The sequence below is a fragment of the Oratosquilla oratoria genome, chromosome 12 (genome assembly GCF_046742065.1).
Source record: "Oratosquilla oratoria isolate Oo_2021 chromosome 12, ASM4674206v1, whole genome shotgun sequence".
NCBI lineage: Eukaryota > Metazoa > Arthropoda > Malacostraca > Stomatopoda > Squillidae > Oratosquilla > Oratosquilla oratoria.
In genome coordinates, this window is record NC_134788.1 from 45,474,368 (window position 1) to 45,488,376 (window position 14,009).

General features: G+C 38.5%; 1 protein-coding gene across 1 annotated transcript in view; it reads right to left on the minus strand.

Annotated features, from left to right (window-relative positions):
- Positions 1-4,145: 4,145 nt before the first annotated feature.
- LOC143031628 (uncharacterized) overlaps positions 4,146-14,009 on the minus strand; it is a 13,178-nt gene continuing 3,314 nt past the window's right edge. Inside the window, exon 2 of the mRNA XM_076195729.1 lies at positions 4,146-7,882. Coding sequence (XP_076051844.1) covers positions 5,835-7,496 — 1,662 coding nt within the window. The 5' untranslated portion in view covers positions 7,497-7,882 and the 3' untranslated portion in view covers positions 4,146-5,834. The remainder of the gene's footprint in view (positions 7,883-14,009) is intronic.

The window sequence follows — 14,009 nt, forward strand, 5'->3', positions numbered from 1 at the left end:
ATTTGCCACTCCGCACAGTTTTGTATCAGCAAATTTGGAAACAGTAGATTTTAGTCCATGGTCTATATCATTTATATATACTATGAATAGAAGTGGCCCAAGAACGGAACCCTGAGGAACTCCACTTGCAACACTTTTCCATCCAGAAGTTTTTCCATTTAAAACAACTCTCTGTTTTCGACCATTCAACCAATTACTAGTCCAACCTAATAGGCTACCACTTATTCCATGCAAAGCTAATTTAGTAAGTAGTCTTTCGTGTGGGACGGTATCAAAAGCTTTTGCAAAGTCTAGATATATTAAATCTATATTGTTTCTTTTGTCATAATTCGAGATAACTGTGTTGTAGAATTCGAGTAAGTTAGTCACGCAAGAACGTTTCCGGCTGAAACCATGCTGGCTATCATTTATCAAACGGTTACTTTCTAAATGATGTTCGATAGCATCTCTGATGATAGTTTCCATTATTTTTCCTACGATTGAAATCAAACTTATAGGCCTATAGTTATTTGGTTTCTTTTTGTCACCTTTTTTGAATATGGGAGTAACGTTAGCTAGCTTCCATTCTCTTGGGACATCTCCGGATATGATGGATTTCTTAAAAAATAATTTCTAATGGAACAACAATCTCATTTTTCATTTCCTTTAAGATTCTTGGATGCCAACCGTCAGGCCCTGGTGTTTTATTAACTTTGAGTTTGTCTATACACCTTTTAATTTTTTCTTTTGTTATATTTACCGTAGTAAGTTTACCCTAGACTTTTCACAGGTTTCAGTTTGGAATTCACTTTGAGGTGTTTCGTTTACGAATACCGAGCTAAAATAATTGTTTAAGATATTACACATTCCTTCATTTGAATATTCAAGTTGACCGTCAGCAGATAATAGTGGACCAATGTGATTCCTAACAACCTTTTTATCTCCAATGTAACTATAGAATTCTTTGGGATTCTCTTTGGATTTATCAGCGATGTTCATTTCGTATTGTCGTTTTCTTTTCCTTATTGTCTTTTTTAAATCTCTCTGTATTGATACATAATTTTCATAGTCATTAGATGCACCCGAGCACTTATATTTCTTATAAGCCTGTCTCTTTTTAGCAATACTTTTTTCAGTTTCTTTGTCGAGCCACTTTGGGCGAGCCTGATTTGGGGGACGTCTGTCCTTAAAAGGAATGTAAGTTTGAATAATCTTAGTGAGCGTATTTTGAAATATTTCCCACATCTGATCTACAGGTCTTTCGTTTAATTTTGCCTCCCAATCTGTGAGCTGAAGCTCCTGACGTAGTCCTATGAACTGAGCTTTACCGAAATCGGGTATTTTAGAAACACAAGTATCTATTCTAAAATTGTTTAGGAGTTTGAATCTAAGTTGTGATCGCTATTTGCAACAGATTCACCGACTTCTACATCAGTTACCATGCTTTCGCGGCTAGTGATCAAAAGATCGAGTAAGTTTCCATATCTTGTGGGCTCTTTTACATGCTGAATTAAGTAATTATCACCAAGAAAATCAATCAAGCGACTACCTATATGGCCATGTTCAAAGGTCATCCAATCAATGTCAGTAAAATTGAAATCACCCATTAACACTATTGAATACTAAAAGAAGGTATTGAAGGCTAATTTAGGTCAAACGGATAAGGAGAGTCAAATGTGTCAAATTACGAGAGATCATCCTACAGACACTGACCAGATCCAATTACCAGATACGAAAAAAAAAAAAAAAAAAATCGGGTCACGCCCTGTAGGAGCCCGGTAGATATTTAGGTAGATCGAGGGGTGGGAGGAAAAGAAGGTAAAATTTATAGTCATTTTATTAGGTTATGATACAATGGCCGACTGCGGGTTGCATAGTTGCTGAATTGCAAAATGGCAGAGTTGCCGTTTGGTGTTTGTAAACTTGGATTGGGATATCGAGAGGTGCTGAGGTGACTGATTGTAAATAATGCTGATGTAGCAAAAATTGTAAGCGTATAAGCCATTTCCGTTGCGACATGTTTACGTAATAATACCATTTGAAACAGTATAACAGCCTCTCTGATTGGAGAAAAAGGTGGAGAAAAATTATTGACGCAGGGAGGTAAAGTCACGCCCTTAAGGAGTGGCACCTGTTTGAGAAGTAAAACTATATTGGATGACGTCAGAACGAAGGTGGCTTGACGTATTGTAGAGGGATCCCAAACGGGACTCTCGGGGTGTAGCTCACAAAACCAAGTAGTAGAATGAAGATAAGAAAACCAATCTCATTTAATTCACCCCTCAAGCTTTGAGTGAAGGACTAGGCATGGGGCCCAAAGAACAATTTTACTATAAAGAAGAATAAGAACTTCTCTAGAGATTAGTGTAACCGTCAGTAAGACCCCCACCCCTCACACACACACACACACACACTCAAGCAATTCTTAACCAATCACATGAGGCGATTCTGTTTAAGGTTGATTTTACCTGGCCCTAAGCGAACTAAGTATAGGCATTGTGTGCGTGTGTGTGTGAGTATTTACCCAGTTGTATCATACGGGAAGAGAGCTATGATCGTAGTGACCCGTCTTTGTATCTTTCAGCATCAAGTTTAAATTATCGTGTGTGTGTGTGTGTGTGTGTGCGCGCGCGCGTCTGTGTTTGTGTGTATTCACCTTGGTCTTTAGGGTAACGTGTTGGACTCGTGATCGCCAGCTATTTCCCTCCCAGAAGAGAGCTCAGAGCTCGTATGACCGATCTATGGGTAATGCTATGACCTTGCACACACACACACCCAACTCCCCACCCACGAGTCAGAGTAACGACCCGAAGCGCAGCGATACCGAAATAATTTCGGCCCTTGGCAGGATTCAAACCAGGTACTGCGAGCACCACCGTACTTGACAGTCCAGTGCTCTATCAACCGCGCCACCGAGTCGTGTGTGTGTGTGTCTTAGTTTCAACAACGATCAGGGTCTTAACAATCGTCTGCTCTTAAAAGTCGCCAAAAAGTCGATAAAAAATTGATAAAATAAAATAAATATATAAATAATAGATAATATGTATATATTTTTTTATTTGAATCGCTAGGGGTTCTCGCATTTTTTCTTTGTACTTTTCAACAACCATATAAATTTCGAAATGGGTATACGGTAAAGTGGGTGCACGGTGAAATGGGTAAATTTTACGAAACTTGCATAAAAAGCTATTAAGACATTGTGGATATTTTCTAACTTAGTTTGGTGTGAATGTGGTGAATATGACACAGACAGGGACGCGCGGTTGGCACCCCTGAGGGGGGGGGGAGTCAAAAGTCGCGTGGAGTTGGTAACCCTGAGAGGCGGGAATGCCCGCGCGTCGGTGCGGGTGGCAGTGCAGTTAGCGGCCACTGGTGTGTGTGCGTAAGTGGAATGAGGGGGACGCAGCGGGGCTGTGTTAGAAGTTAGATGGTAGGTAAGATAGCATAGGAACTGTGTGTTATGAATCCAAGGATTATAGACTTAACCCATTCAACTCATTCATGCCAGCCGCTTGTTGTGTAGATACGAAAAACCGGATATGTTAATGTACTTTATACAACACCTATACATATGTAGAGTTTTTTCCTCTGTAGTCATGAGAGACACTGAAATGCTCTCATATTCTTCATGCTAGCCCTTGCTATAAACAATTAGATACTATTTTTTTTTTTAAGATTTCAGAGTATGTCCTTTTTTTCATCATGTTATCTGAGGTTAAAGGGTTAAGCAGAAAAACCGCAGTGACACCATTGTCTTTAACAGTGTTTACTACTACTACGTCTGCTGTTCCTGTCTAAGGTCCCCTTTCACTTTCAACTTTCTTTTCATCACTGGCTTTATGTAGTTTAGTCACTCAAGTTCCATTACTTATTTTCATTTGTAGGAAGACCCTTTGCTTCCGATCATCTGACTTCGTCAAGGTTCACTTAATATATGTAAAGGGGAAGGGTATTTAAACGGTTGAGATCTTTTCTTTATTTTCTTCACTAATTCTTCTACGACATTATTCTCTTAGTTACACTAGAGGACCCCCAGCTGGAATCCTCAATTTGATTACCAAGTCAGTTCGCCACGATTTCTTTAGTCCGATTATCTTTACTCTTAAATGTGTCTCCCCTAAGGGCGTGACTTTACTCCCGTGAAGCAATTAAATTTTCTCCTCCTCCTCCTCCACCCTTTCTCCAATCAGAAAGACTGTTACAACCATCTTAAGCAATACTGCTTACTTGGCAATCTCGAAATCAATGCACCACTGGCTTAGTTTACATACTGTTGCATCAGTATTATACAGCAATGAAATTGGGTCCCTAGCGGTTCTTTATAAACTTAGACGAGGAGCGAGAGTATGCAACTCAATCGCGGCTATTGCTTACCAAACACCCAACTCATGAAAATAAAATTCTCGACACCTACCCCTCTACCTTGCTTGTCTACCTTTATCTACTAGCCTCAACACAGGAGCGGGATTTCTACAAAATCCAAGTGAAGTACTGCTCTTTACACTTAAGTAATGCTCAGCAGTTGTAGATTTTTTGTACCTGTGATATATCATGTTAACACGTGAATCTGCGCATAAGGAAAAAAATCCATGTAAGCATTTTTGTTGTTGTAAAACCACGATATATTATTGATAAGCTGAAATAAAAGCTAACCATTCTTAACTTTTCTTTTTATTCATTCTACTTGAAGTATACTGATATTTGTTGAGACATGAAATATGTTAAATTGTGTAAAAACCTTACAATGCTTGGTAACATGCAAAACTGGCTGAAATTGAGATATTACTACTGGCTACAAGTGTAAAAAGTAAAACCCATATTGACAGCAAACCTTAATTTTTTTTTTTAATTTTATATGTATAAAGATCTGCCATGAATATCAGTTGGAATTATTGTATTTGCTAATAGTGACCATTCCCAGCTCTACCCGGGTGGAATCAGACTAACTGCATTCCTTTGTTTTGAGTTTGAATATGTGTCACTTGAGTAACAACATGGATCAGATAAGAAACTGATCTCTGTCGAAAAAAGCGGGGTAAAATTCGGACAGAAAATGAATTTTGGCAGAAGGACGAAATCACTACAGTGATAGGCCCCAAAGCTAGAGAAAGGGAAGGATTCGTATTTTCTTTTCTTCTAATTTTTTCGGGCGAGAAAAGGGAGCATATATGTGCAAAAATGCAAACCGCAATAAAACAAGCATGCATTTGGGCTAAACTCCCATCAGGCCCACATTAAAATAGATACCGCATTTCAGACCTACTGTATATACTGTTGTTAAGTTTACATCAGCAAAAAGGAAAAGGGTCAAGTGCTCAGAGATATATCTTTATAGACTTATCGTTTATTCCTTTTCAGTGACTTATCCATGGAAGCACATATGTTTTGTTCACAATGAAATATTACATACCAATTTTGTTGGTGAGCGTTACAATGATATTCAATTATATTACCATAATCTGTGCTAAAAATTAAAAAACAAATGGAACATTTAAGTATGAAGTTAATAGACTATTGACGGAAGTTGCCAATATAATGGAAGTTAATCATTCCGTTATATTCAAAGTTAGTTTCCAAGTCAATCAATCAAGTCGTGTGGCACAGGTCACACTTGAAGTGGCTCTCCAGCGTGGGTCACCACATGTCGTTTGAGAGAATGATTTCTTGAGAAAGCTGCAATGCACAGGTCGCACTCGCCAGTGTGGGTCATCACGTGATATTTGAGAGTGCTCTTTCCTGAGAAAACTGCATCGCACATGTCACACTAAAAGTTGTGACTCCAGCGTGGGTCATCAAGTGACGCTCGAGAACTCTATTGAGAGAGCTGCAACGCAAAGGTCACACTTGAAAGGCGTCTATCCAGTGTGGTTCATCATGTGATATTTGAGAGAACGCTTCGAAGAAAAAGCTGCACTGCACAGTTCACACTTGAAAGGCTTTTCTCCAGTGTGGGTCATCACGTGATATTTGAGATTACTCTTTTGTGAGAAAGCTGCATCACACAGGTCACACTTGAAAGGCTTTTCTCCAGTGTGGGTCATCACGTGATCTTTAAGAACATTCTTTTGTGAGAAAGCTGCATCACACAGGTCACATTTGAAAGGTTTTTCTCCAGTGTGGGTCATCATGTGATCTTTGAGATGACTCTTTCGTGAGAAAGATTTCTCACACAGGACACATTTGAAAGGCTTTTCTCCAGTGTGGGTCATCATGTGTTTTTTGAGATGACTCTTTTGTGAGAAACCTTTCTCACACAGGTCACATTGGAAAGGCTTTTCTCCACTGTGGGTAACCACGTGACGTTCGAGAGCACTTTTTGTTGGGAGAGCTGCATCGCAAAGTTTACACTTGAAGGGCTTATCTCCAGTGTGGGTCGTCACATGATATTTGAGAGCACCCTTTTGGGAGAAAGCTGCATCGCACAGGTCACATTTGAAAGGCTTTTCTCCTGTATGGGTCATCATGTGACCTTTGAGATTACACTTTTGTGGGAAAGATTTCTCACACAGGTCACATTTGAAAGGCTTTTCTCCAGTGTGACTAATTACATGACGTTCAAGATTCCTTTTTGTTGAGAAAGCTGCATTGCAAAGGCCACACTTGAAGGCTTTCTCTCCTGTGTGAGTCATCGCGTGATGTTTGAGGGAGATCTTTCTTGAGAAAGCTGCATCGCACAGGTCACACTTAAAAGGCTTCTCTCCCGTGTGGGTCATCACGTGATATTTGAGAGTACTCTTTCCCAAGAAAGCTGTATCGCACAGGTCACACTTGAAAGGCTTCTCTCCAGTGTGGGTCATCATGTGATATTTGAGAGTACTCTTTTGTGAGAAAGTTGCATCGCACGTGTCACACTCAAAAAGCTTCTCTCCAGTGTGGGTCATAACGTGACGTTTGAGAGCACTCTTTTCTGAGAAAGCTGCATTGCACAGGTCACATTTGAAAGCCTTCTCTCCAGTGTGGTTCATAACGTGACGTTTGAGAGCACTCTTTCCTGAGAAAGCTCCATCGCACAGGTCACATTTGAAAGGCTTTTCTCCACTGTGGGTCATAACGTGACGTTTGAGAGCACTCTTTCCTGAGAAAGCTGCATCACACAGGTCACATTTGAAAGGCTTTTCTCCAGTGTGGGCCATCACGTGATATTTGAGAGCACCCTTTTGTGAGAAAGCTGCATCGCACAGGTCACATTTGAAAGGCTTTTCTCCTGTATGGGTCATGATGTGATATTTGATATAGCTCTTTTGTGAGAAAGCTGCATCACACAGGTCACATTTGAAAGGCTTTTCTCCAGTGTGGCTAACCACATGACGTTCAAGAGCACTTTTTGTTGAGAAAGCTGCATCGCAAAGGCCACACTTGAAGGCTTTCTCTCCTGTGTGAGTCATCGCGTGATGTTTGAGGGAAATCTTTCTAAAGAAAACTGCATTGCACAGATCACATTTGAAAGGCTTCTCTTCCATGTGGGCCATCACGTGACATTTGAGAGCACTCTTTCCTGAGAAAGCTGCATCGCACATGTCACATTAAAAAAACTTCTCTCCAGTATGGGTTATCATGTTACGTTTGACAGCACTCTTTCCCGAGAAAGCTGCATCACACAGGTCACGATTGTGGGTCACCACGTGATATTTGAGAGCACTCTTTCATGAGAAAGCTGCATCAAACAGGTCACAATTGAAAGGCTTCTCTCCACTGTGAATCTTCACGTGTTGTTGAAGTGTAATCTTTCTTCAAAAGATTGTATCACACAGGTCACACTGGAAAGGTTTCTCGTCAGTGGCTGTCATCACATGATATTTAAAATAACTTGTACAATCTGAGTGCAGCAGATGCCACACAGGATTCTATTATATGATGAATATGCAGAATCTTCCAAGGAAATACTGATATTTACCCCCTCGATCTGAAAAGTACCATATATAATAAGTTCAACATCTAATTTTTTGAGAGCATGTAATGGTTGTAACACAAGTGTTTTCAAATATAGTATAGTGGGGCATTAACAAAAATGCAGAAGGAAACAAACAACTCGCACTAAAGAAGAAGCTTAATGGAAGAGAGAAATGGAAGGTTGAGCAAATACTAACAGTTATGTAGTTGTACAGAAATTATTAAAAAGAAAAAAGAAAAAAAAAGCTGCAAAATAACTAATTATGAAACACCAAGGAAAGTTAGCGGCTGAATAAATACTGCAAAGAAATAGAGAACATGAAAAAAAGAGTTCGGTGTACAATGGCATAAGAAGATATAAGAAATTTTGATAAAAAAAAAATTGTAGACAACCACTACACACATGTCATAAACCACCGTTACCCCCCCACACACACACCAACTCAAGGTTGGTGGGAAAAGAAGTAACATTCCTCAGAAATACTACCAAAAAGCCTGTAAATATATATATGTATGTGTTTGTGTATTAAATATATATATATTACATATATATTACAGAAACCACCGGGAAATTGAAGAAAAAAAAACGGATACCGATCGTTTTTGTCTATCTAAGACATCTTTAAAGGTACAGAAAAGCAATACAGAAACAATATATACATGAGAAAACAGGATATTCAGAGAGGTCTCATGTTACAAATGATCACACACAATCTTGTCAATAAAATTTTCCAATTTAAATATACCCAAACTCAAATTCATATAATTTTCAAAATTGCTTTATGTAACAAGATTCAATCATATTTCTTTCCATAATCCCTTTGGTGGACAAATAATCCACTTAACAATTGCCCCTTTCTAATAATATATTTGTGTTGACTTGTTCTTTTATTCAAACCTTTCCCTGCTTGGCCTATGTAAATAAAATCACAATTTTAACATGGTATGCTATAAATACAACCTTCTTTTTCTCTTGGCGAATTTCTAATTAACAAACTCTTAATATTATTGTTTTTAAATACTACCTGGATACCAAATTTTCTAAAAATGCTAGGAAGACTGATTGAATTGTCATGGTACAGAATTACTAACATATTCTTATAATTATATTGTTTGACCTGTGAAATATTAATAAAAGATTTCCTAGCTTTGATTTTTGTCTTGCCAATCAGATGTTTTGGATATTTTAAATTTTCTCCAATGTCATAAATAAATTTTATTTCTTGATCCAAAAACTCAGGGGAACAAATTCTATAAGCTCTCAGGAGCATTGGTGAAAAAACTGACAACTTGGTGTTTTGACTGTGATAAGAGTCAAAATTAATGCATGAAAGGACATTGGTTGGCTTCCTGTAAATTTAAAATTGATAATATCTTCCACATCAGTGAATATTTCTGTCTAAGAATGGAAGTTTCGCATCATCTGCAAAGAAGTTCATATAACATTCCACATCTTCATCCATATTATTTATATACGTAGCAAATATTATCGGAGCCAGTATAGAACCTTGTGGGACTCCATTTATCATATCTTCCCAATTTGAGTTCTTGTCTCTAAGCACCACCCTCATTTTTCTCACGTTCAAGAAATCTTTCATCCATTCCAGTAACTTTCCTTATATTCTACCTATTTATATATACACATATATATGCATACAAATGTTTATACACACACACACACATACACATATAATATATATATATATATATATATATATATACACACACACACATATATATATACATATATATATACACATATATATATATATATATATATATATATATATATATATATATATATATATATATAAATATATACACACATATATATATATCAGCTGCATGTTATTGTGGCAAAAATAGCATGCAGTTGATACTTAAGGGTCTATATGGGGCACCCTTACAGACCAGAGCCACACATAATTTTGTCTATGATAGAGGAAAACTCTGTACATAGAAAAATGATGACACTTTCATACTACGACTGTCCTTCCGTTATACTGTCCCCCAACCCCTTGTTACTGTCCTGTACCATTTCTCTGAATATTCATTTCCTTTTTTGCCTACCCTGTGGTGGGGGAAAAGAATACTGCCACCAAGTCTTTCCACTTGAGTCGTAAAAGGCGACAAAAAAGGGACGGGGGATGGGATTAGGAGTCCTACTACCTGTAGCTCCAAAAGGGGACATTCCTAAAAAAGAAAGAAAAGGCATAAGAGGGTCTGGGAGCTTTCCAACCAATACCCTAAGGTTTGGGTCTTTTAATAAGCATGGATGTGGTACAGATGAGAGTAAAAGGGAAGAGATAGGCAGAATTTTTGTGAGAAGAAAGATAGATGTACTGGCTTTGAGTGAAACTAAAATGAAAGGAAAGGGCAACTGTGAGTTTGGGAGTGTAGCTGGGAGGTACTCAGGAGTGAAGAGGGGACGAGGGAAAGAAGGGGTGGCTATACTAGTAAGTGAAGAGATAAGTAAGCGGGTAGTGGAGTGGAAGGAGGTGTTATCAAGGTTGATGTGGATGAAGGTGAAGCTGGGAAAGGAGATGTGGGTTTTTGTACATGCGTATGGGCCTGGTAGTGAAAAGAACGTAGAGGAAAGGGAGGCATTCTGGGTAGATATAAATGAGTGCATAGAGGGATTAGGGAGAAATGTCAATGTAGTTGTATTGGGAGACCTAAATGCTAGAATAGGAAATGAACCAATTGACAGAGTGATTGGAAAGTATGGAGTTCGAGGCAAAAATCGTAGTGGAGAGTTGATGGTGGAGATGTGTCTTGAAAGAGAGTTGATGATAGCAAATACAGTGTTTAAGAAGAAAGTCAAGCATAAATACACATGGGAGAGGGTAATGGATGGAAGGGTGGCAGATAGAGCATTAATGGACTATATAGTGGTGACTAGGAGTATGGTAGGAAGAGTTAAGGATGTACATGTTCTAAGGGGAGAGGGTGGGGGAATATCAGATCATTTCCTGGTGGAAGGTAAATTGAGAGTGGAGAATAGGTGGAGAAAGAGGAAAAGGGCAGAAGATAGGGAGGTACTTAGAGTGAACTGCTTAAATGAGGAAAAAATGAGAATGAGTTTAAGAAGAAGCTGAGAGAGAAGTGGGAGAGAGTAAAGGATAGAGTAGAACTAGGAGTGGAGGAGGAATGGGGATGGTTCAAGGAGGGAGTCATAAGGTGTGCAAAGATGGTGTGTGGAACAAGGAGGGCAGGAGGAAATAGAAGGAAGGGTAGTGAGTGGTGGGATGAGGAAGCAAAGAAAGGTGTAGAAGAGAAGAAGCAGGCATTCATAGATTGGCTACAATTTAGGATGAGGGAATCATATGAGAGGTACAAAGTAAAGAGAAAGGAAGTTAAGCATAAGATAAAGGAAACAAAGAGGAGAGCAGATGTGAAATGGGGAAAGAATATGACAGAAAATTTTGAAAGTAATAAAAAGATGTTTTGGAAGGAAGTCAAAAGAGGAAGAGGAGGTGAATCAAGTAGAGAAGAAAAGATAAAAGGTGCAGATGGAAAGATGATAATGGAAGAGAAGGCAGTGAGAGGAAGGTGGGCAGAGTATTTTAGGGAGTTGCTAAATGTGAAGGAGGATAGGGAGGGAAAGGTAAATGCAGTGGGAAGCACTAAGAAAATGAGAGTGATGAGTGAGGAAAATTGAGGAGAAATAGGGAAGGATGAAGTGAGAGCACCTGTTAAGATGATGAGAGCAGGTAAGGCACCTGGGTTGGATGGATACCATGCGGAGTGTCTGAAGAAGGGAGGTACAGTTATGGTGGACTGGCTGGTGAGGTTATTTCATGTTTGTTGGAGAGAGGGTAGAGTGCTGCAGGAATGGAGGAGTGCCTGTATAGTTCCGCTTTACAAAGGAAAGGGGGAGAAGTGCGAGTGTAGCAGTTACAGAGGGATCAGCTTGTTGAGTGTAGTTGGGAAGGCTTATGGGAGGGTCTTGATTGAGAGGATTAGGAGAGGAACAGAGGGAGTAATTCGTGAGGAACAGTGTGGGAGGCGTCTATCGGCAGTACATAAATCCAAAATCTCGGTGTTTTTCTCAAGTGTCTCTCTTACTGGTGTTATGCCGTGGGCTTCTCTTATATGATTTTTAGGGGCTCCAGATGTCAGGTGGTATGAGAGGCGACGGGATAACCTCATTGTCGTCATGCCAATATAGGTGGATGGGAGGGCTTCACAGTTCCCTCGTGTACATGTGAACCTATAGATGGCATGTGATTTCTGAAGTTCCTTTCTCTCTTGTAGGGGGCTGTAGGTTCACATGTACACGAGGGAACTGTGAAGCCCTCCCATCCACCTATATTGGCATGACGACAATGAGGTTATCCCGTCGCCTCTCATACCACCTGACATCTGGAGCCCCTAAAAATCATTTAAGAGAAGCCCACGGCATAACACTAGTAAGAGAGACACTCGAGAAAAACACCGAGATTTTGGATTTATGTACTGACGATAGACGCCTCCCAATTTTAGAAGCGTTGTATATTAAAGAGTTGAGCCCAAACCTAAATGTACAAGCAGAAGACCTCAGAGCCCTTCCAAGCATGAGACAAACCGTTACAAATAAAAACATGAGACATAATACCACAAACGCCAATACGAGACAAAACGCCACTCGTCCAACTACGAGACAAAACGCCACATTCCGCCACAACACAAACCCGGAGGCTCCCTAGCGCACGTGACATTTCGTCCCTGCCCGTAATACCAGGTGACCTCCCCCAGTGATTAGCAAGTATAGTAACTCTAGTATAAAACTTAGATCTTTACTAGAATCTTCGGATTAATTCTTATCCCTATAGCTACTGAAGAAGGGTCTTGAACCCGAAATCGCGATCTAGCTAATATGACTACATACAGCCAAGTCATAAATTTCCTTCCTAAGGAAAACAAATCCTTAATAAGGTATATGGAAAATACCATTAAGAAAATTATTAATGCACAACTAGCCATCACTTTTAATGAAACATGCATTAGAGAAAAACTCCTGCCCAAATACACTGACAATATATATATATATATATATATATATATATGCATATATATATATGTATTTATATATATACACACATATATATATATATATATATATATACATATATATATGTGTATATATATATATGTATATATATATATACATATGTATATATATATATTATATATAAATAATATATATATGTATATATACATATATATGTATAATATATAATACACACACACACACACACACACACATGGACCAGATGAAATAGCAAACTGGATTTTGAAAGAATGCAGAAATGAACTGGCAGACAAAATACATAGCATAATAAACAGTTCCTTGAAAGAAGGAAAAGTTCCAGAAGATTGGAAAAAAGCAAATATAGTACCTATATATAAAGGAGGAAATAAAGAAGACCCTACCAACTATAGACCAGTCTAACAAGTACAATAGCAAAAATTTGTGAAAGAATTATCAAAATATAAATGGGTAAAATATTTAGAAAAAAAAAACAGCATGCTAAATCCAAGGCAATTTGGATTCAGACAAGGACGATCATGCGTCACTAATTTAATATGTTTCTATTCAAGGCTAATAGATATAATACAAGAAAGGGATGGATGGGCTGATTGTGCATTTCTAGACCTAAAAAAAGCTTTTGACAAAGTACCACATAAGTTGCTTAAGAAAATTAGAAACTGAAGGAGGAATACAGGGCAAACTGCTTAAATGGATGGAAAACTTTTTGCAAGAAAAATGAGAGTAGTGATAAGAGACAAACACTCAAAATGGGATGACGTAATAAGCGGTGTTCCACAAGGAACAGTTCTGGCCCCAATAATGTTTGCTATATACATTAATGATATGGATAAAGAAATTGAAAGTTATATGAGCTTCTTTGCAGATGATGCAAAACTATTAAAAAAAGTGGACACGGAAGAAGATTGTGAGTCACTACAGAGTGATCTAAATAAAGTATGGGAATGGAGTAAGAAGTGGGAGATGGAGTTCAACACTAAAAAGTGTAGTATAATGGAATTTGGAATGAGCAAAAACAGAAAAACAGGATCATATAAATTGGGAGAAGGAATAAAAAAAGGTAGAAAATGAGAAGGACCTGGGAGTCATTGTTATGAATAATATGTCA